Source organism: Mytilus californianus, unplaced genomic scaffold (genome assembly GCF_021869535.1).
Source record: "Mytilus californianus isolate M0D057914Y unplaced genomic scaffold, xbMytCali1.0.p SCAF_9, whole genome shotgun sequence".
Taxonomy (NCBI): Eukaryota; Metazoa; Mollusca; class Bivalvia; order Mytilida; family Mytilidae; genus Mytilus; species Mytilus californianus.
Window position 1 is genome coordinate 54985925 of NW_026262745.1, and position 23428 is coordinate 55009352.

The following is a 23428-nucleotide window of genomic DNA, read 5'->3' on the forward strand; positions in this document are numbered from 1 at the left end:
CCATAAAAGCGTTCGGTACAAGAAAAAAATCCTAAAATTTCATGAATATGAAAATGATATAAAACATTTAGAGCACAACTTAGGAGTTGTAAGTAAATAACCGACCGTGCGAGGGCTGTATAGCCAGTCAAGGTAATGAAAACTCCCATCATCATCATCATTTTTAAAATTCTTTCGACCGTGCAAGATCTTCAAATTTAACTGGAAACTATCTATATTAATGGATCTAGATTTCAAAATAGCACATCATTGTATTTTCACTAATTCTAAACTCATGACTATGAAACTTATTAATTACAATGTATGTGATGTATGTGAAAAGGAAGTAGAAAATATCACTCATTTATTTTTATTATATTCTGAACTAGTAGAATTTCATAAGTTTCTGCAACAAAAGTTGTCAGTTTTATTTGATTCTGACAAAATTAATAATGTAGTGTATGAAGTGGTATTCATGTTTGGTTTACTTGGATATTTCAAAGGTGTAAATGTAAGTTTTGTCAATTTCCTGTTATCCATAGCGAGATATTGTATCTTCAGAAGAAGGAATGTACTTAAAAATTTAAACAGTAATGTTGATCTTATCAGACTAATTAAAAACACTTCAAAACATTATATAACTTACCTGTATGAATATTTGTGTGGTGTAAAATGTAAGAGAAATGTTTTTGAGAAACACTTTTTAAAGTATAATATTCTTGTGCAAGAGACTGAAGGTGTCATTGCATTTAATTTTTGATTATTGTGTTGATGATATATGTCATTATACTTTTAACCATTGTTTTGTGAATATTTTTGTGTAATATGTAATATATCTATTGTATATAAATGTTGAATAATTGAAAAAAAAAGTGTGATGCATATTAAGAAACCAATTACAATTGAATAAGACGGTTTGCCTGTCTGATGTAAAGCTCTATATGCAAGACTCGTGGCGTCATGATTGCCAAACTAACTAGGTGTAGCATAAATGTTTGGAAGGGTTTCTGTCTATATGGAACTAAGATGTTTTGATGTGTTAAATGTTGAGTCGAATATGTCTGTACTTTCTTTTCATTAAATTATTATTTGTAAAAAAAAAGAAAAAAAATCATCATGGGTATTCAAGGTCGTTGAAAACTTTTCTCATCATTAAGATACTTAATCTGATGAGACAATCATGGGTGAGAGTACAGATAACGCATCTGCCTCTAACTAATCATGAAAATATTTGCTGTTAAAGCCTTATTACCGTAATACATTTATATAAAGTATTCTGTCTACTTTTAATTTGAGGTAAAATATTCAGGTAAATAACACATGTTTCATTCTCCTGTCAGGAATACACTGTTTCAAGTTGTTGTATGCATCATATAATCTCCAACAGCATTGATCCTTCTACTTGTAAAAGCATTTATTGCTTTAATAAGGTGTATAAAATTATGTCAGAACTCAAATGAAGCAGACATATTGTCTTAATTCATCTGCATTATTTTATCCCTAAAGACAAATACATGTATGAAGTGTAACACCCCCTTACACAAACACACACAAGATACACATACACACAAACACAAAAACAGACCACCATAACCACCACGTTAAAAATATCAAATGCTTTAGTGAAAAATTATCATTGGAACCTACATAAATTATTTCTAACTTTTTTGAAAAAAGACTATAAATGAAAACCGAATTATATTATCTCCCCTTAATGATAAAATGTTGGGAAAATTAACCAGAGTTATCTTACATTAATCATAGAGAGGGGCTAGCAAACAATTTTTAAATATAGCTTAATTAACGTTAAAACAATTTTCCACTAAAAAAGAATGTTACTTTTTTCAAATATAATTACTTTGTAAGCTAAATCTTCTAATTTTATTTGATATTATAAATTGTTATGACAATAGATAAACATGCTACATATTCAGAACGAGGACATATTAAAAGTAGATATTATTGTTATTTTCTGTAAACGAGGCCTTACTGGATGAATGTCGGGGAGATTTTGACTGCTTTTGGAATACGAAATTGTTCATCACCCACAGCAAAACGGTCGCCCAACTTTGTCAAAATTTTTACTTCCGGTCGGAAAAAGACCTACGCGACAAAGTCATATAGAATATGCTATTCAGAATCAGGATTAAATTTGTTTGTTATGATTTTCATATTCGAATCTTTTAAGAGATATTGATTCTTCTAAAGTTTCCCCAATGAATCGAAATCATTGATTTAAGGAAATCGACACTTTTGTTTTGAATTTCCTTAATTTCATTTACATTTAAGATATGAATTATTGTTTTAAATATTACCTCATATCACGAGCATTGTAATTCGAATGATCATATTATGATATAATTTTAGTATATAATAAGAGACTAAGGAAAAATTGTATGCGTTCAGCTGGAGTTGACTCGGAATTTTCAAAGCAATATACTTGTAAAAAACAACTTCTGGTAAGTAAATTCATAAAGTGACTTTGAAGAAAAAGAGAATGACAAATGATAATTATGACGTGTTCAAGAAGCAACCTTCGTGTCAAAGTAAAAAATAACAGTTGTATTGTTGTACGTTAAACGATCTTACCAACAATTCAACTTTGATTTAATATGCTACATCATCGTTCTTAGCCAACATATTATCCTTTTGCTATAGTGGCAGCAACATTTTTCAACCTCCATCTTGGTAAACTCAATCTTAAAGTCATATGAAACTTCAAATTTTGGAAAGATTTTAATATGTTTTCTATACTTAAATGGCTAAGTTTCACTCTTAAAGGAAGTGAACGTGAACTTTTTAAAAAAGAATATCGTTTACATTATCAAAATCTTCATAAATGTACCGATATTGAATTATTGACTTCCCAGACACTAATTCGCCGATATTTTCCCATATGCAGTGACCTTAACTACGAGACCTTAAGTTATAACTTCGGCCACCGCATAGCGCAAGTGCGAGGGGAAAACCGTGATGTAAGAATGTAAAGAAACGTGCTCTTGAAGGTAAATAGTAATAACAGATTCTTAAAGAACAAATTTAATACAACAAATGATTTAGCAACTGTTAAGGAATAGTTTAATTAACAAATGGGAACGCATGGTAAATATACTTGTATATAAAAACAAAAAACAAATGGCATGGCTCTTTCAATTTATTTATCTGTCACGCTTTCCACGTGCTCTGTTTTAATGTCAATGTCAGGATCCGGTAAACTTCGGCAACAAACTCGAAAGTTATTTAGCTTGAGATCAACAACCACTGAATGAAATATTTTTTACCGATAGTACGTTACAGATGTGTAATAACTATAAAAAAACGTGCATGCAAAACTTAGTTTAGTATATATACATGTATTGATTCAATAATTTCGAAAACATAAAATTTCAAGAAATTCGTTTCATATGACTTTAAAAAACTATTATTTGACGGGTTGATTAATTTGTTCTTTTCCTTACCTCGTGTAATGTTTGTCACTGAACGTAAATAAAAAAAACCAAATATAAATACGTTTGCAGTAAACATTATACATGTCAATGAACTTAATGTTTTCATTATTTAAAAAACAAAACACCTGAGATGCATGTGTCATTATTTGGGGGGACTCGGTGGCCGAGTTGTCTAAGTAGTCGAACTACTGTATCACTAGCCCGTCAGCTCTGAGATTGTTAGTTCGAATCCCGTGCGTAGGTGCGCTCGGCTCCAGTCGTAATTGACTTTGATTGCCGGTTTTCCTACCGATGGTCGATTGCTCTCTCCGGGCTCTACGGTTTCCTCAACCAATAAAAACTGACCATCATGAAATAGAACAATAATGCTGAATTTTCCTCGTTGGAATTAGCCCTTACTTGAGTCAAACTAAAACCTTTAAAATGTGGACAAGTGTGTTCCGACTTAAGCATGTTAAAACGGTGGGACATTGAATAAGTCTGTCTGCATGTGTTAATCTAGTAAAAGAAGGGTATATTCATATCAAATTAACATAAACAGTCGACTATACGGTTTAGGATTTCATCATTGTTGAAAGCAGTATGTTGGCCTTTAATTGCTTACTACCACTTCATTTTAACTCAGGTAGAAAATTGTATCATGGGGAATCATACCAAAACTCCTCACTCTATATGTATTTTAACTGAGAATATGCATCCAATATTTGCCGCTGGGTAGCCATAAATCAATCCACCATAAATTGGTAAAAACATTTAAAAGACTTAAATCGTATGAATTATTATTGAAAGTGCAGCATGAATGATTCTACACAATTTCAGAAAAATTCGACTTCCAGACAGTTATACCGGTGCCATATGTGAAGCAGAATCTGCATACCCTTTCGAAGCCCCTAAGATCACCCCCAGTTTTTGGTGGGGTTCGTGTTGCTTAGTCTTTATTTTTCTATGTTGTGTTTTGTGTATTATTGTTTGTCTGTTTGTCTTTTTCTTTTTTAGCCATGGCGTTGTCATTTTTTTTCGATTTATGAGTTTGAATGTCCCTCTGGAATCTTTTGCCACTCTTTTATAGTAATATCTAAACTACTAAATTAACGGTTTTCTATTTGTTAGTCGGCATGGTGTAAAAACAAAAAATCAAAGAAGTCAACTTTATTATATAAAATAAAACAGGACAATGGTGTTGATTAAGGCCCTATTGTTTTCCACATAATTATTATTATCTATGATTAACAAGTTAACGAGTCGAATCTGATACCGATACCGATACCAATAATACCTGTTACCTGTTACCTAATCTCTACGTTCTGTCTCTGTCAAGTGCCTCAACAGACAGTGTATTTGGGATTGGCTATATTACGGATTCAAACAGAAAGATTTTGAAGGCATATATAGAGAACTGTGCACCTTATAACCAGCATGACTTTATTAAATGACAATACGAAGACAATAAAAATCCAGACTGAAAATAAGGCGTAACCTGTACTTTAATTCAGTCGCAGTATGTTCTAGTAATCTATGAAGTTAACACAATTAGGAATTGTCCTGTAAATACTGTTTTTGGTTTCATATAAATGGTAAGTGATAGAGACCTTAGGTATATTGATTTTGGGTCATTGGTTCACTAAAATGAAATTGAGGTCAAGGTCAAAGGTCAAGGTCAAAGGTCAAGGTCATATTCTTAATTTTGACTTTTCCTTGTTTTATGATCTCCTCTGTCACTTTTAAAGATATATATATAAAAGAACTAGTGCAAAATGTTTGCCTGATTGTGATGATGATATGATGCATTTGGTCTGAAACAATCCAATGACATCTAATAGGAGTTATTGTCCCTGAAATTTAAGGTTAATTGATTATTTATCCAACTTGGTACATGATAAAGCCATAGGGTCTTTTGCAAACTGTTGGTGTTCATATGACTTTGAAAAATATCAACAGGAAGTGACCTTGAGTAAACCGGAAGTAGCCATTTTTTGCACATATTTCATGGAAAAGTACCTAGAAACTATATATTTTTTAAATACGCATACTTGAACCTATCATTTTAGACCAGAGGTGATCTTCAATAAACCAGAAGTACTTTTTTAGTACCTAATATCTCCCTAATTACAAGCAAAAGTATATAGAAACCATATATTTTTGGAATCAGTGTGAATAATGAAAATATGATATCAGGCCTGAAACAATCCAATGACATCTTAACGGAGTTACTGTCCCTGAAATGTTTTATTTTAAAGTAAATTGATTGTTACTTCAGATTGTTACATGACAAAGCCATAAGGTCTTTTGCAAAATGTTGGGTGACATATGAGCTTGAAAAATGTCAATCGGAAGTTACCTTGAACGAACCGGAAGTAGTGATTTTTGCACTTATTTTATGAAACCCTAGAAACCATATATTTTTTGAATGGACATACACAAACCTATCATTTGAGATCGGAAGTGAATTCAATAACAAGACGTAGCAAATTATCTCCCTTATTACAGGCATAAGTGTAAACAAACTTTATATTTTTGGGATCAGTGTGAATAAAGCTTTCATATAAGACCGGAAGTGACATTTTCTAAACCGGAAGTAGCCAATTTTCTCCCTTTTTACAGGTAAAAGTATATATAAACCATATACTTTTGGAATCAGTGTAAATAGAGCTATCATATGAGATCGGAAGTGACATTTTCGAAACCGAAAGTTGGCAATCATCTCCCTTATTTCAGGCAAGAGTATATATAAACCATATCTTAATTGAATCAGTATGAAGAAACTATGATTGGGAGGCAATAGTAACTTTGAGTAAATCAGAAGTAGCTTCTTATCAATCATTTAGAAAATTGATGTGGAAAGACCTTCAATTGTTCTTAAAACAATTGGTTTTGAATTATACTAATGTTATTGAATTTTTTCATGTACACATGATTTTAGCTTATTTTTGTTAGTTACTATTTACCCCATTGATCGATATCAAAAAGTTAAGGCTTAGTGCTCCAAATATTTCATGTGCCTGTCTTAAGTAAAAAACAATTATCAATCATTGTCTTCGGTTATGTATCCGTTCTCTGTCCTTTATAGATGTTGACGGTAGATTGCTTTGACAGTTTCTGTTAAATATATTTTAGCTTCTCTGTACTCTGTAAATGTAGACACTTGCCTTTTATTGAAGTATAATAACCATAAGAATTTATATTTGTGACATTCGTTTGATTTTCACTGGCGTATATCTGGCCTTGCGGTCATAAAAGTTTCGAGCACGATTATCGTTCTCAGACTCAGAAATCAACCAATCAAAATACTGGATTTGGTGTTTCGAGCACAAATTTTGTACTCCGCGTACTGAGTACAGTTTTATGACCGAGGACCCTGATATATACCTTTTTGAGCCAAAATCATAGACTTAAATAGTTTGAGATAAATAAAGTTCGAATTGATCATCAGTGTGACATGCAAATTTGATTCAACTTATCTTCAACACCGAGGTTAGGATATTAGTACTGTTGAGTTTAAACGCAAGTGCTATCTTAGTTGAAAAGTTTTTTATATACATGTAATTAGACACGGAGTTTAAAAAAAAACTAAATCAGGTAAATTTGATGAGGTCCGATCAGGGCCAGAATAATTATTTTCTGCTTATCAAAAACGTGGCACAAAGACTACTTTGTCTATGAGGACATTGATTAATGTGAACTTTTGAACTTAATCATTAGAAGAAGTAAACGTTATTCATTCAAGTCTTCACAAAAAAAAAAATGAATTATTCTAAAAAATTCTATTAATCTAAAAGAAATTGTCGATGTATTCACAAATCAAGATCCAAACGAGGCATCGGGACCCGATGTAATAAGTCATAAGACATAAGATTTTTAAAATTTGTCCCGTGAGTGTAGCCGTATTCTTCCAATAATCTTTAATAAATCCGCTCGGCTGTCAAAATATCCTTCAGACTGGAAAATTAACAGTCTTATTGCTATATTCAGAAGGGGGATATTGTTGAAGGCTGTAGGATGACCTATTCTTAATAACTTCTATGTCATTTGGTCTCTGGCGGAGAGTTGACTCTAGATAAGTGCTCGAATCAAAGCAGATGGAATGTTAAACTAAATAATAAAAGAAAATTGAAAACCATAAATTACGAAGAGTTTTGCCAATATTTCGAAGGTCATTTTTACCTATGGTTTTAAAACGTCGGGAAGAAATTGACTACGCCATTGCAAAAAAAAAAGGAAGAAGAGACAAACAAGCTTTCAAATCACTGAATAAAAAAAATAAAGACTGAGCATCTCAATCCCAACCAAAACATAGGGGACCACATGTGCTCCAAAGGGGTAAACAAATCCTGCTCCACTAGTGACACTCGTCGTATTAGTCATGTTCAATGCATTGATGAGTCATATCAAGTGAATTATCATTTTATTATAGCGTATTGGTAAACGTCTATTGTCTAACCCAAAGAAAATGCTTGAAGAATCGCCCATAACATTTTTTGAAAGTTTTTGTACTGCAAACTTTGATATCTCAGTAAATATTTCTTTTTTAAAATTTGTATTAAGTAATATACAAAACTAATATTTCTGTCATTTGTTCTACTTGCAGATCTTATCCAATGCGATGATGGGCAGTTCAAAAATATCAGTTTTGGTTATTATCATGTGCATCGAATGTTTAATGTGTAAGAAATGCCCAAACCAGGTATGCACATGTTACAACTCTAGTAAATTAGCAAAATGTTCGAGGCTTACATACATACCAACATTTCCGGATTATATCAAATCTATTCATTTCCAAAACAATAAATTTCATACTCTGACAAGACGTTTTCTTTCAAATATAACACGGTACTATATACAGTCGCTATCTCTGGTTTCAAACTCAGTTCGTCATATTAATGACGATGCGTTTGTCGACTTAAAGTTTTTACACTCTTTAGAAATATCAAAAGAAAAAAGATTGAATATCACATATTTCAAAAACGCATTTAGTGGACGTGGGACAACATTAGAAAAAATTCGCCTAGAGGACAATGGTTGGACAGTTATTCCAGATTATGTTTTTACTTCTTCAGCACTAACAAACATTACAGAAATACATCTTGGCAGAAACAGTTTTTCGAATTTTTCATTGAAAGGGATAACCAGTCTCAAGAACTTGAAGACACTAGATATGTCAGAAGATAAAATAATAATATTTATCATACCAACGATCGTGAATTTACGAAAATTAAATATGAACAATAACGATATTGTCCGACTTCCAAGCTTTTGCGTTAACAATAGCGATGCAAGTAATGTTCCAAGACTTAGATCATTGCTGTTAAGCGAAAATGCTTTATCTAATATAGATCCTAACACGTTCAGATGTTTGCCGTCTCTAGAAACCCTGCAACTCAATGGAAATAGGTTGAAAGTTTTGTTGTCATCGACGTTTGATGCAATGCACCAATTGAAAAAATTATCCATTGAAAAAAATAGGTTTACAAAAATATACGGAAAAGCTTTTCAAAGCCTATCCTTACACAGGCTGAATATTGGTTTTAATAATTTTCACTTTGATCATTTAACAGGATTCGATCTAGACAATATCTTTAGACATACTCCTAAGCTGGAATACCTTGACTTAACAAACAACTTTTTAACATCATCAAAAAAATTACATAGAATGTTTAATCCACTAGAAAATCTTACCGATTTGAATCTGCACTCCACTCGTCTAACATGGATACCACATAAAGTTTTCCAATCACTGCGATCGCTAAAACGGTTGACTCTGCAAGGAAATTCTTTGTCCTCCTGGAATGACAGGCTATTTGAAACGATGAAAAATTTAAAGCACTTAAATCTTCAAGGCAACTATATCAACCTTATCAACGAATCATCGTTTCCAGACGGAATGTTAAACAGACTTGAAACACTTGATCTATCAAATAATCATTTTGCATGTACATGTCATCTTATGTGGTTTCGAAATTGGCTCAGATATAAAAATCATAGTTTACCAAAACTCATAAACTTTCCAGATAAATATAAATGTATTTATCCAGAAAAAATGCATGGAATACTCTTAAAAGATTATAATCCAACGAAGGAAAGTTGTACACCCTGGAACCCTTTATTCACAATTGCAATTACTTTAGCATCTTTCGCTGTCTTATGTCTTGCTCTATTACTAACTGCATACAAATGCCATTCCAATATCAGAAACTACTGCTACTTGTTTCGACTGCACACACTTAAGCGCAAAGGCTATATTCAATTAAATAGCAGCGAAGACTACGAGTACCATGCATTTGTAGTATATTGTGATGAAGATAGGGAGTGGGTTCATAATATTTTCTTACCAAAACTTGAAGACGAAGGTTTCAAACTTTGTATCCATTTCCGAGACTTTGATGTTGGGGTCTCAAAAACTGAAAATGTTGATACTTATCTAAAGAAATGTTGGAAAATTGTAGTTATTATGAGTAATGAATTTGCAAAGAGTGAATGGTGTCAGTGGGAGTTAGAATTTTCACAAGACCGCAGACGCAGGCAAGGAAGAAACGCTTTTCTACCAATTATGCTGAAAACCATTAATTCAAATCACATGATATGTCCAATCAGAACATTGCTGAAAACAACTCCATATGTAACATATCAAACTGGAGTAGGGGAAGATTTATTTTGGAAAGCTGTTATTGAAGGCATACATAAACCTCTAGGCCATCCACTGGTTGCAATATGAGAGACTGTGTTCTTTACATTTCGAAAACGTCAAATTTTTGTTTCGTTTTTTTATGGTAATTATTCTCTTTAAATTAGTGAAACGTTGTTCATGTCTTTGGTAACTAAACAGTTTGAAGTCATAAATCTGCTTGAGGCTTGAAATGTAAACAGAATTTGTTTTTAAGTTTTTTTGTACGTTTCAAAATGAATTAAATTTGACAAAAAAAAAATATTTTCAATTAAAAGGTTGAGGTTTTTGTATAGTATTGAAAAAAATTATATATCCCCGTTGAAAATACCCAATAATCTGCCGAGTATGTAATTAAAAAAACGCTATTTCGTATCACATTGAAGGATAGGCCGACTAAATTAATGCACTTTTCGTATCATTTACATTTTTTCTTGAAATGTCCTGTACCAAGTCAGGAATATGGCAGTTGTTATTACATAGTCCGTTTCTATGTATGTTGGCGTTTGTTTTTTTGTTTCTGTTGTTCCGTTTTGTTTCCTCTTATAGTTGATTGTTTCCCTCAGTTCTGGTTTGTGGGATTTGTTTCAGTTAAATCGATTTATGACTATTGAACAGCGGTATACTACTATTGGCTTTATTTACTAATATCAAATTCTGTTTTGTGTGATAAGTAAAGTATATCTTCTTGCGGAAACAGAAAGCAGATTTTTCAATATTTTTGTTTTGTTGAACTTATCAAGAAGATGAAAAAAACTGCATTTTTTACTGTGAAAGGAAACCTAAAACTAAATGTCATACAAATACTAGAATACTATGGTAAACGCTTACAATATATCCTAAACTAATTGACCAGATACGATATCTACCAGCAAATTTATGTCAGTTCTCACCAATGGACAAGTGTCTATGCTATATCTCATGTGGTTTTAATTTTCTGATTCAAACTAGTTTTTTTTCCCGATTCTATTGAAACATTTTAGACTAGCTATTAAATCCGTTCAAAATGTATACTGATGCGACTGTTTCACTTACATATTTGTTTGTTTGTATCTAAACATATGATCTCCTTTATTTTAAAAACATGGTCTTTGAGCTTACTTGTACTTGCGTTTCAGTGAATAAAATGTTTTTTCGATGTCAACATTTCTTGCCATTATTTTTACGCATCTTAATTTGCGAGAGAAGTGTCATGTACCTGAAAACATGAAGCATTTAGAGTAAAATTTTGCGTCCGATAGCCAGCAATCTTTGTTTAAATAAAATTGAAATGATTGTTTTAACGTCGCTTCCTATACTTCACATTGAATCTAAAGCCAACATTCCGATCGAAAGTTAAAAAATATGCTTGATCTAATGACACAACAATTGAATCAAATCTTATATTCAAAGAATTAGCGATTAGCTAAATACCATTTCAACTAAGATGTTTTACCGAAATATTGTAAAACCATATGTGGTAGTTTTGTGTAATGAGTATATATAATTATAATCCCCAAACGGTATATAATAAACCTTCAGATAAAGAGAGCTTATCAAAGACTTCCAAAGAAATTCCGTAATCAAGAAACAATAAATGTAACCAAAACAGTTTACTTGGTTTAAAAAAAAAATAACAATGTGCATGATAGCTGTGTGACCATTTGGAAGCAGATATACAAATAATGTAATAATATCAATGGAAAAAAAAACTCAGTTTTGTGTGTTATCATACAAAGAAAAAATGCAACTTTGTTGTTCATAAAGGTCGATTTATAACAATGCTTTTTGTCTCCAAAGCTAAATAATCCGCAGCAATATTTTAAACAGTTATTCCACTATACGTTTCAGAACACATTGGTTGCACTTGATGTCATAACAAATATTTGTCATAATATGATTAAAAAACGTCAGATGTATATTCTGTATAACGTTGATTTTGATCAGAGTATGCGGTCTATATTACTACAATCAAATTATTATTAATAAAGGCCTAGAAAACTATGATACAAAATAAATGTTTGACATTAAGCTATAGGGATATTATAACACCATCAGGAAAATCTTACATCATAAGTATGTTACCTTTGTGTGAAAAAGGGAGATGCGACGAAGATCACCGTACATACTTGTGAGCACTCAGCCCTACTTCAGCCAATGACTGAGGTGTAACAGCATAGCATAAGAACAAACTGTTCAAATGAGTTGAAACTGACTTAACCCATGAGATTCGCACGAAGTACAAAAACAACTTACACATCTTAATACAAATTTTTCTTTGAAAAATGATGTTTTTTGTATATAGTTTGATAGCCGGCAATGTGACTATATGAACTTATAAATTTGTAAAGCTCACATTTGATGCAATGGAGACAACTATTATGGAAATCATATGATGGCATTTGTATCGGTTAATAAGTTTGTAGCTTATATCTGGTCATCCTTTCGATGTAGGAGTTTAGAGTAGATATGTATATATACATGTGTAATGAGTATATATAAATTATAATCCCCAAACGGTATATAATAAACCCTCAGATAAAGAGAGCTTATCAAAGATTTCCAAAGAAATTCCGTAATCAAGAAACAATAAATGTAACCAAAACAGTTTACTTGGTTTAAAAAAAATTAACAATGTGCATGATAGCTGTGTGACCATTTGGAAGCAGATAAACAAAGAATGTAATAATATCAATGGTAAAAAAAGTCAGTTTCAACTCATTTGAACAGTTTGTTCTTATGCTATGCTGTTACACCTCAGTCATTGGCTGAAGTAGGGCTGAGTGCTCACAAGTATGTACGCTGATCTTCGTCGCATCTCCTTTTTTCACACAAAGGTTACATACTTATGATGTAAGATTTTCCTGATGGTGTTATAATATCCCTATAGCTTAATGTCAAACATTTATTTTGTATCATAGTTTTCTAGGCCTTTATTAATAATAATTTGATTGTAGTAATATAGACCGCATACTCTGATCAAAATCAACGTTCTCATATAATGCAATTAAAAAACTGTGCCTCTTTTTTTAATTTTTAATTTTTGTATTCTTGTCTTTCATTTTTGCTAATGTGCTTTGTCTATGTGCCTTTTTGTTTTTCATTGTTACATATGACGTGGCTCTGATCTTATACATAAGGTCATTGTGTTATTGTGCTATGGTAAACTTCTGTATTTTTGTCTTTCATTTTTGCTTATGTGCTTTGTCTATATGCCTTTTTGTCTTTCTTTGTTACACATCTGTTTGTTTTTATAGTGATTAAGATTATAACAGAATGTTGTCTGCTGTACCCCTATTTTTGTCATTTTTACCTATTATGTCTGTTTGTTTTGTTCACACATCATTGTCAATATAATGGAATTTTATGCGACTGTCATACAAGTGAGAAGTTTAGCTAGCTATAAAACCAAGTTTACTCCACCATTTTCTACACAAGAAAATGCCTGTACCAATTAAGGAATATGAAAGTTGTTATCTATTCGTTTGATGTGTTTGAGCTTTTGATTTTGCCATTTGATTACGGACTTTCCGTTTTGAATTTACCTCGGAGTTCGGTATTTTTGTTATTTTTGTTATTTTATTTTTTTTATAAGTATAAAACTAGCGAGGAGGGTCTAAGTGTATTGTCTTGGTATGACATTGGTAAAAAACAAAATTTCTGGTTAAACGTTTTTTTAATGTTTAATGTGCATGACACTAAGAAGAGTAAAAGTTTTAACGTATATAACAGAATTAATCGAAAGGTGCAACTTTTACCTGTAGATGTGTACATGTAGATGTTCAATGTCACGTCCCTTATGTTTTGGTGAAAGTTGTAACACTGGTTATCTGTCTCAAGTCAGTATTTTTATATGACATCTTTTTTTATTTTTTCGAATGTAATCAAATATTAAATGATCTAAACCAGTTAAACAAGGTAAAATTTCAATATCATAATCTTGTTTGAAAAGCAAATTCAGTGTTGTTTATTGAAATAAAAAAAAGTGTCGATTTCCCTATTAAATGAAAGTTTTCGTTTCATTCATCTAGAATACGTTCAACTAAGGAATTTTATTATTTTTTCAACTTGTAGTTCGATTACATTTTTTTACATAAGGAAATGCCTGTACCAAATAAAGGCATAAATCGATTGAGAGAAAACAAATCCGGGTTACAAACCAAGTCAGGAACATGTCAGTTGTTTTTCACTCGTTTGATGTGTTTGAGATTTTGATTTCGCCATTTGATAAGGGACTTTCTGATTTGAACTTTCCGAGGAGTCAGTCTGTTTTTTTTCTTTTTACACCATTTAAATGATTCTGTAGCTATTGCGATCTGATTCTTGTTTAAAAGGTTGTTTTAATGAAGAAATGAAAGAAACAAAATAAACAAAATCAAGAAGTACTTGTAATAATAATAGACATATAAGAAAAATGGAAAAAAATGCAAAATGTACTAATGAGTTGGAATATCATATCATGCATTAACTATTTTCATATCAATAAATGTGTATGCACGCAGAACAAAGATCAACTGATTAAAGCTCATAATACAAGGACACACTTCAATATCACGATTTATATTTAGAATGTAAATAGCAATAAGGAAATTATAAATGTAGTTTTGGTGTCTATTTCCTTAAAGGTGTGATATGATATATTCGAGTTTTATATCTGAAAACGGAAAGCATATACTTGAACTTTACTAGTTGTTGCGATTTTTTCAATATTATACCATTTGAATAAAGTAATATTTTGAATTTCAATTGTTCTAGATTTGCAGGTACGGCAGATTGCTAGAGGCTTTAAGATATGTTAAATTCTTAAGTATATTATATTCAAAATATTTATCAACATCAGCAAGATCCGAATTTTCTCTGCAACAATTCACGCATATACAATTATACTTTATTAAAATGTAAGGTCCTTTGCATTGTTTTGGTTAACTAAGGTGTGATAGAAGTATCAATTACACGATAGAACCTTAATCACTCTTATGATTCACTTTGAATTATTTAGATATATACCTTCAGAGATAAAAAGATAGATAATAAAAACATTTAAGGTTAATTGTTTTATCTGGTAGCTCAGCTCTTTTAATCTTCCTTAAAAAATGAAGATGATCAAAATCAACGGATTCAGCGTTTTATAACGTGAACTACATTGATAAAGTTGTTTTTTATGTTTATAAATAGATATTTTTCTCATGTGTATGTACTTACGTCAAATAATTATCATATTAGTAAAAAACCATTGCCTACAAACTTCTTAATACACTTATTAATTATTGAGGATTCATTAAATATAAGGCAGCTAACCAATGTACTAATCCAATCAATCGATTAAGAGACAAATCAAAGTAACAAAAAAATACTGAGGAAATCGCATGAACCTGAAAAGGATCGAGACCAGGGGAGACGACAAGGTAAGTGTCTTGCCCTATGCTACATGACCCGCCATTCGAATCCACGCTCAGTTAAAATGTCACACTCAGGAACATTACAAATCAGAGGACTATGTCTATGTATCTCTGTATGATAGCATTTGTTTTTGTAGCAGTTCAGTGTTTTTGTTGTTCCGTTGTTGTCCTCTTATAGTTGATGTGTTTCCCTCGGTTTTGGTTTGTGACCCGAATTTGTTTCAGTTAAATCGATATATGACTATTGAAAAGCGGTAAACTACTGTTGCCTTTATTTATTCATGAAAAGAGATGACAGAGACAACATGACTTGAGACACCAACAAATCTTACGGGTAAACGAGTTCGTGATGGTGACGGTTAAATCTATGAAGTTTTGATTAAAGTTGTTTATCTTATTAACAATATTGGAGTAGAGTTTGTATACCATGTATACGGAGCACACCCTTGTGAACGAAGTCCGCATAGTGTGAACATGCATGAGTGTAATCCATTAACTGAGGTATGTAAACGCCATACGACATAGCAGAGGCAATGTCACTCCTGGTAAAAAGAAAGTTGGGATACATAATGATTATTCTGATGACATAGATGGTTATATGTCTCATGTGTTTATAGGACGAGGAGAAGACACTAGATTATCTTCCACTGATGTTTAAACCTATTTACGTTATTTCGGAGCCACATATCATTTAGAACTTAAGTATTGAATAGAAAAACAAAGGATATGGGGTATCCGTATGATTAATTTCAGTAACGAACGCTTACGGTTATCATTTAAACGATGGATATTAATCTATTTCATAAACACATGTCTGAATATATTTATATATATATGGTAAATATAAATGAGACTGCAACCCAAACAGAACATCAAAAGAGTTTTTGTGTGTTTTTGAAGGGCAAATACTGATTTTGAATCATGGATTAATACCCCATATCTTTTGTTTTTCTATTAAACATAATCAAAACGCAAAACAAATTAGCACTTAAATTTATTTTTTTTCTTTTCACTTCTTTCTTAGATGAATGACTAGCTTATATCGGTATTACTTAAATGAATATTAAGAGTATATCAATTAATTAAACGAATATCGTATTTGATAGAATAGTAAAAAAATAAGACATTAAAAAGAATAGCAATTATCTCATTTGCAAAATGTTTGATCAGACAACACTTTTCATGCTGGCCTGTTATTGTATTTAAATTGTTAAGTTCAGACAGCTCGTGTTTATATTACTAATGCTCGATCATTTATAAAACCTTAGCATTTAATTCTGAATACAACACTTTATACTTTTTACTAAGTTTATTCAATATTTTTTTTATGAAACTTCAATATCTTATTTTCATCTTACAAACAGGCTATTTCAGAACATGCCATACTTACATTATAATGACCATATATGGAATTTATTTGTATACTATGAGACAAATAAATAAAAGTAATTTTGCTAGTTTCCGAATTATATTTATTTCATATGTCAGAATTGTATACATTGATTTATTTGAATAACATATTGTTAAAACTATTTCTAAGTTGTTATCTTTCGAAAAGATATTTTTATCAGGCTATCAACAAGCTTGTTGTATAACCAGCTTGAACGTGTACAAACTAAACAATCACAACAATATTAAATTTGGATAAACTAACGTTTAGTAGTTAAACCTTATAAAGATTAAAAATATAGTTCTTTTACAAAAAGTATGAGGATCAATATAGATTAATCATTTAAGGTAAACGTTTTGTAGGTTTGTTAGTATTGGATAACATGTCCATCCAATGTTAAGCTGAGCATCTTAATTTGTAACGAACTCGATAATTAAGCGTAGGACTCACATAGAATTGACTGTTTTAAATCCAAAAAATTGGTTATCTAGAATAAGCTAACACGGAATGGGTATCAGAATTTATATCAAAATGTAGCAATACGTTTTGGTGTTCGAATCAAGCTTGCAATGATTTCCATATTTCAAATTGGATTTCTTATCGTAGAACAAAAGACAAAAACATTGTTTTCACGCGTATGTTATTACTAACATTGCGTTAATTACTTTCTTAGCTAACTGATGGTTGTTAAAATGAAAGGAAAATAAAAATTTCACGAAGAAGCACCCCTTGGTCACCAAACAATAGCTAAAGCTGTTTTAATTACTAGATGACATTTTCAGGGAGATTACCTAATTACTCGTAAAATATTTGTACTTTTTTTAAATTAACTTGCAATACACGATTCCTATTTTGAAACAAACCGAAGCTTACGTTTTTTTACCATTTGAATACTTTGACGATTTACTCTCGGCATAACACAACGTTAATGTTTGTTGTAATTTACCTATTTAAATTTTCCTATTTATAACTGACAAGGTATAAAACGAAAAAAAAAATAGGTTGAAACACTTTGAATATATCTATATTGGTATTTAAAACACCTTTGAACCTTTTGAAAATCCATTTTCTATCTATTTGACAACATCTCTTTATGTCTTCAACAAATTTTAAAGTGAACGGTCTATATCAATGCAGAATAACCTATGAACTTTCGCATATATATCAAATTACATTAAGGAAGTTTTTTTAATACATTTATAGAAGTGGATATTTATACATGCAAGGTCGCAGTAAGTAAAATAATATAAACGTGCATTCTTGTTTCTATAACTTCAGACTAAAATGTGATTTTAATATTTTGAAATCTTCATGTGCTATTTTAAAAACATGATATACATCCAATATTATACCAATAGTACGATATGACAATCATAAAACGGACTGAAAAGATCGTAATTATACAACGCACAGTAATTTTGTGGTACTATAAGTATAAGCACTTCAAATGGTGATGCAATCAATTCCATGATTAAAATAGAAAAAAAATAGTCCTTTTTACATGAAGCATAAACACTTTTGCCTTCAAAGATGGACTGATGTTATAATGTATGGAAAGGTCACACCTAAGTCTTGACATCACAATATTATTAAGAAAGAATTACAAGGCCATTGAACACAGATCTAATGTGAGCTCACGTTTTGTTGAGGTATAAAGGCATTGTGACCTAGGAATGATATACCATGATTTATGCCATCATTGTCTCTTGTTTTATTTGGAAATGTTAGTCTTTTGTAGACGAAATGTAAGTCTGCCGAACAAAATTTGTATCGTGGTTTCTATGATGAGTTTATTTACAAACACTGGGTCCACGCCACTGCTGGTGGAGGTTTTCTCCTCGAGGGTATCACCAGCCCAGTAGTCAGGACTTCTGTGTGGACAGGAATTATCATTGATATGGTCATAATCCTAAATTAACTGTTTACAAAACTTTGAATATTTGAAAATTCTAAGGATTTTTTACCTCAGGAATAGATGATAGTAGCTGTAACAAAACATTTCGGACTTTTGGGTCCTTCATGCTCTTCACTTTCGTACTTTGTTTTGTCTTTTAAACTTCTAGCGTCACTGATGAGTCTTTTGCGCGTCTGCCGTGCAAAATTATAAAGCTGGTATTTATGATAAGTTAATTTCCATATAAATGATGTTCTTTAGGATACAGGTATTTTTGGCGTTTATGCTTAAATATCAACCCCTGTGGTTGAAAACAACCTTAACAAACATATCAGGCTTATCATTTGGTACGTTTTGTCTACATGAGACTCAGCAGTGATGCTCGAATCAAAACAGTTGGTTGGACAATAATCCATGATTTATATATTTGTTAGAACTCATCTCTTTACAACTTTTTGGTAGCTTTCTTTGAGTCTTGTAATAGAACATATAGGATTTAAGAAAAAAGGTTTACTAGTAAATTGAGCACTTAGATGACGACTTCCATGCATAACCTCTCTATGTTGTTTCTAGTATGAGGTATCATACACCATACAGAAAATGTGCCAGATATTATCGATATCAAAGGAAGAAAGAACAGATCGTTTATTTTATAAATGTTATGCATAAGCCTTTAAATATAGAGGTCCGGCCTGCTTCATAAGACTTTAATATTCACAATTTGACTGCACAACCATACCCTTCAATTTCCCCGTTATCTGATGCATTTTATGACGTATTTCTCACCAGAAACCAAACTTTGTTTATAAAGGGCATTAGTAACAAATAAGAAAAATAAACATTAGATTTTTTTCAAACCATTATGGTAAAATAACATCTCTAATGCATTATGTGCTTGCAAGTCAATGATGAAACCTCATTTGGACCATATAAATGCAACATTTAATTTGAACATTATTGAAGACGGTCGTCAATATGTTAAGCATGAGGTCAGTGTGTTCATTCATTTAAAAGAAAAGAATGTCATCATTGAAAAGTAATACAAGGGAGCCACCAGAAATATCCATTTCGTTGACTTATCCGACCAACACAAAGCCATTCTCAAACAGGTTAAAATATGATTTAAAAACATATTTGTAATCAATAACATGAGATGAAACAGACCTTGAAAAACGTCAGTATACAATTGCACGTGCCTGTATGTCTGTTTATATTTATATTCATGTTTATACTTGGTTATATGATCATCGACAGTCTCTGGAGATCATCCCGGTGGATAATTAGAGGGCTTCTAACAATTGAGACTCGCAGTTTTTCCTTTCTTGTCTACATCATTTATAGAGAGTCTTAAATGTTATTGACAAGGTACAAAGTAATACCATGATCATCTTGATTATATATATATGAATGACGAAATTGGACATCTGCAAGCAGGATATTTGACTGATTAATGGTGAATTACATGTATATTGTAAAAGACCTCTGTTGATAAAAACAATGTTTAAACAGCAATTTTCTGTACAAATGGTCTGAATGCCGATAAGTCCTTGATGGGATATTTCTGGGATCGGTAACAGATATTTACAAAGCCATACATAGAGAAAATTTTAGAAAAGTATTCTCAATTATTATATAGCAAGACGTTGAAACACAGCGTTCAGACTTTTGAGATCCTAAAGATTTAATTGTTGTAACACACTTTTGAATTGGATATCTCAAGTACAATAACGTTTGGTGAAGGCAAAGGAAATACGTGTTGTACGTTTATCGTTGTATATCGGTATGGGTTTCCCTGTACATAGTTTTGACAGAAAATTGTTTTGTTTCAAACTTCTAGCTTTGACATGCTTTAAAAAATTCATTAAACATCACTCTCAGAGGAAGAAGTATTTGTATGTTGATGGCTACAAATTAAAAATATCATAGACACAAGCATATATTTGAAGAAAAAAAGGTATAAAAATATTTTCCGTATATTTTCACTGTACTACTTTATTTTTTTTTTAATTACAGATTGAAATGGCTAATAAAAAAACGTATATGATGTTAGTTTTCATGTGCATTTATTACGACTGTACATCATGTGACCAAAAATGTAGATGTAAACAAAATAAACATGATAAAGGATCAGCTACTTGTTCTGAGCTCACGTACATACCGAGATTTCCAGAATATGTCAAATCTATAAATTTTACTAACAACAAATTTCACATTATCAACAGGGAATTTATGTCAAACTTAACGAAAAACAACATTACATCTCTAATCCTTACCTCTAATGCAATTCGAATTCTATACGAGGACGCTTTTTCTGGTTTGCTAGTTTTGAAAAGCCTCATTATATCAAGAGAGAAGTCATTGAATATTTCCGATGTCAAAAAGGCATTAATTAAATTAGAAGCTACTCTGGAAAACATTAGCCTGATGGAAAATGGCTGGACTTATGTTCCTACTGGCATGTTCGATGCAAAAGAATTTAAAAATATAACGAAAATTTGTCTTTCTAAGAATAAATTACGAGAATTTTCTTTCGCCGAAGTTGCAAATCTTGTAAACTTGGATCGACTAGATATCTCAGAAAATAAAGTCATCACACTTGATGTGACGCAATCTGTTAATGTGAAACAAATAATTGTTAATGGGAACGATATTGTTCGTCTATCGAGTTTTTGTAACAGCACTGACGGGACAAGTCTACTGCAAACACTTCAATCATTATACATAAACGACAATGCTCTTTCTGAACTAACACCGACCATGTTCAAATGTTTGCCGTCACTTACAACCCTCCATCTGAATGGTAATAGATTGACTGCCTTGTTGAACGATACATTTAGCGGCATACCTCAGCTGACCAAATTACATATTCAATACAACAAATTCAAAAAAATTGAGAAAAATGCTTTTCAAAGTTTATCATTGCAAAGGCTAAATTTTGGACATAACGGATTTCATTTTGATGATGATCGACGATTTGATCCAAATAATATATTTAAACACGTCCCAAAATTAACACATTTAGATTTGACAGATAACTTTTTACAATCAGAAAACAAACATTTGTTACGTCAAATGTTTAGTCATTTACAAAACCTGACTTCTCTGAATCTCATTTCAACATATCTGCAGAAATTACCAACGAACGTTTTTCACTTGATGTCATCACTTCAAAGCTTGATTCTTCAAGGGAATTACTTGCGTGACTGGAAAGAAGAAACATTTGAAAATATGACAAATTTACAATACCTAAATCTCCAAGGGAATTATATTCAGTTGATTAACTCGTCCTCTTTTCCTAAGGAACTGTTAATGAGGCTGAAAACGCTCGACCTTTCGAACAATCACTTCTCGTGTACATGTGACCTTATGTGGTTTCGTGATTGGTTAAGAAATAAAAATAAAAACCGACCAAAATTGTCTAACTATCCACACAGGTACAAATGCATTTATCCGGAGAATATGCATGGAAAATTTTTGATAAAATATAACCCAACCAACGACATATGCACTCCTTGGAATCAATTATATACTACGGCGATTATTTTGTCATTTTTTGCATTTATAATATTTACTCTAATAGTTATGGCATACCGATGCCACGCAAATATCCGTAATTATTTCTATCTGTTTAGAATACACAGACTAAAACGACGGGGTTACATACGTCTAAACAGTAGCGAGGATTTCGAATATCATGCATTTGTAGTTTACTGTGACGCTGATAGGAAATGGGTTCATAATATTTTCCTGAGAAAACTCGAAGATGATGGTCTCAAGCTGTGTGTTCATCATCGGGACTTCGATGTGGGTGCATCAATAACAGAAAACATAGACACTTATTTACAAAAATGCTGGAAAATTATAGTAATTATGAGCAATGATTTCGCTAAAAGCGAGTGGTGTCAGTGGGAGGTGGATTTTTTGCAGGAACGCAGGCGTCAACAAGGAAAAGATGTTTTTTTACTAATCATGTTGAAAACAATTAACTCTAATCATATGACATGTCCTGTCAAAACTTTAATAAAGACAACTCCATACCTGACCTATAAAGATGGAGTAGGGGAGGACTTATTTTGGAAAGCTGTCATTGAGAGTATCCAAAAGCCTCTTGGAGATCCACCAGTTGCAATGTGACATGTCTGTTGTTAGTCCTTCATAATTTTACTTTGTAAAGATAGGTTCTAAACACCACGCATACTTTCCTAGAAATAGTACACTGCGTTTTAAAATGTCATTGAAAGTTCATTATCTTATTAAAGATCAAAGCTACTCTATTGTGATTCCGGGTAATAAACTTTCTTTACAGGTAAGATTGAACGAGAAGTTTTTGTTTTTGTTTTTACGTGCATCTCGCCAATTAATGTTCAACGCTAAAATATTTGAAAGTCAAAACCCTATTACAAACGTTGAATAGCTGATACAATATTAAAGGACAAAACGTAATGCCCAACCCGGACAAAGAATCTACTGGTCAATATTTTAACTAAAGGCTCTAATTAAAGAGCCCGTTTTGCTTAATTAGGTCTGTGCATATCAACAATGGACACTATCCAACATTGTAGAAGAGAAGCGAAAGATATAAAAGAGATATTCTAACTCATAAGTCGAAAAGATCTGACAACGCCTTGGAAAAAAAAAGAAAGAGGAACGAAAGACAAACAGCAGTACACAAAACACAAC

At 31.6% G+C, this 23428-nt stretch overlaps 2 protein-coding genes across 2 annotated transcripts; both read left to right on the plus strand.

Moving 5' to 3' along the window:
- The first annotated feature begins 2372 nt into the window (after positions 1–2372).
- On the plus strand, positions 2373–11472 carry LOC127714462 (toll-like receptor 13). Its single transcript, XM_052220521.1, has 2 exons — positions 2373–2438; positions 8014–11472. The coding sequence occupies exons 1-2, from the start codon at positions 2376–2378 to the stop codon at positions 10135–10137; spliced, it is 2187 nt and encodes a 728-aa protein (XP_052076481.1). The 5' UTR covers positions 2373–2375; the 3' UTR covers positions 10138–11472.
- A 6579-nt stretch (positions 11473–18051) lies between these two features.
- Positions 18052–23017, plus strand: LOC127714463 (toll-like receptor 3). Its single transcript, XM_052220522.1, has 2 exons — positions 18052–18086; positions 20762–23017. Exon 2 carries the CDS (start codon positions 20768–20770, stop codon positions 22880–22882), a length of 2115 nt encoding a protein of 704 aa, XP_052076482.1. The 5' UTR covers positions 18052–18086; positions 20762–20767; the 3' UTR covers positions 22883–23017.
- The last annotated feature ends 411 nt before the right edge of the window (positions 23018–23428 follow it).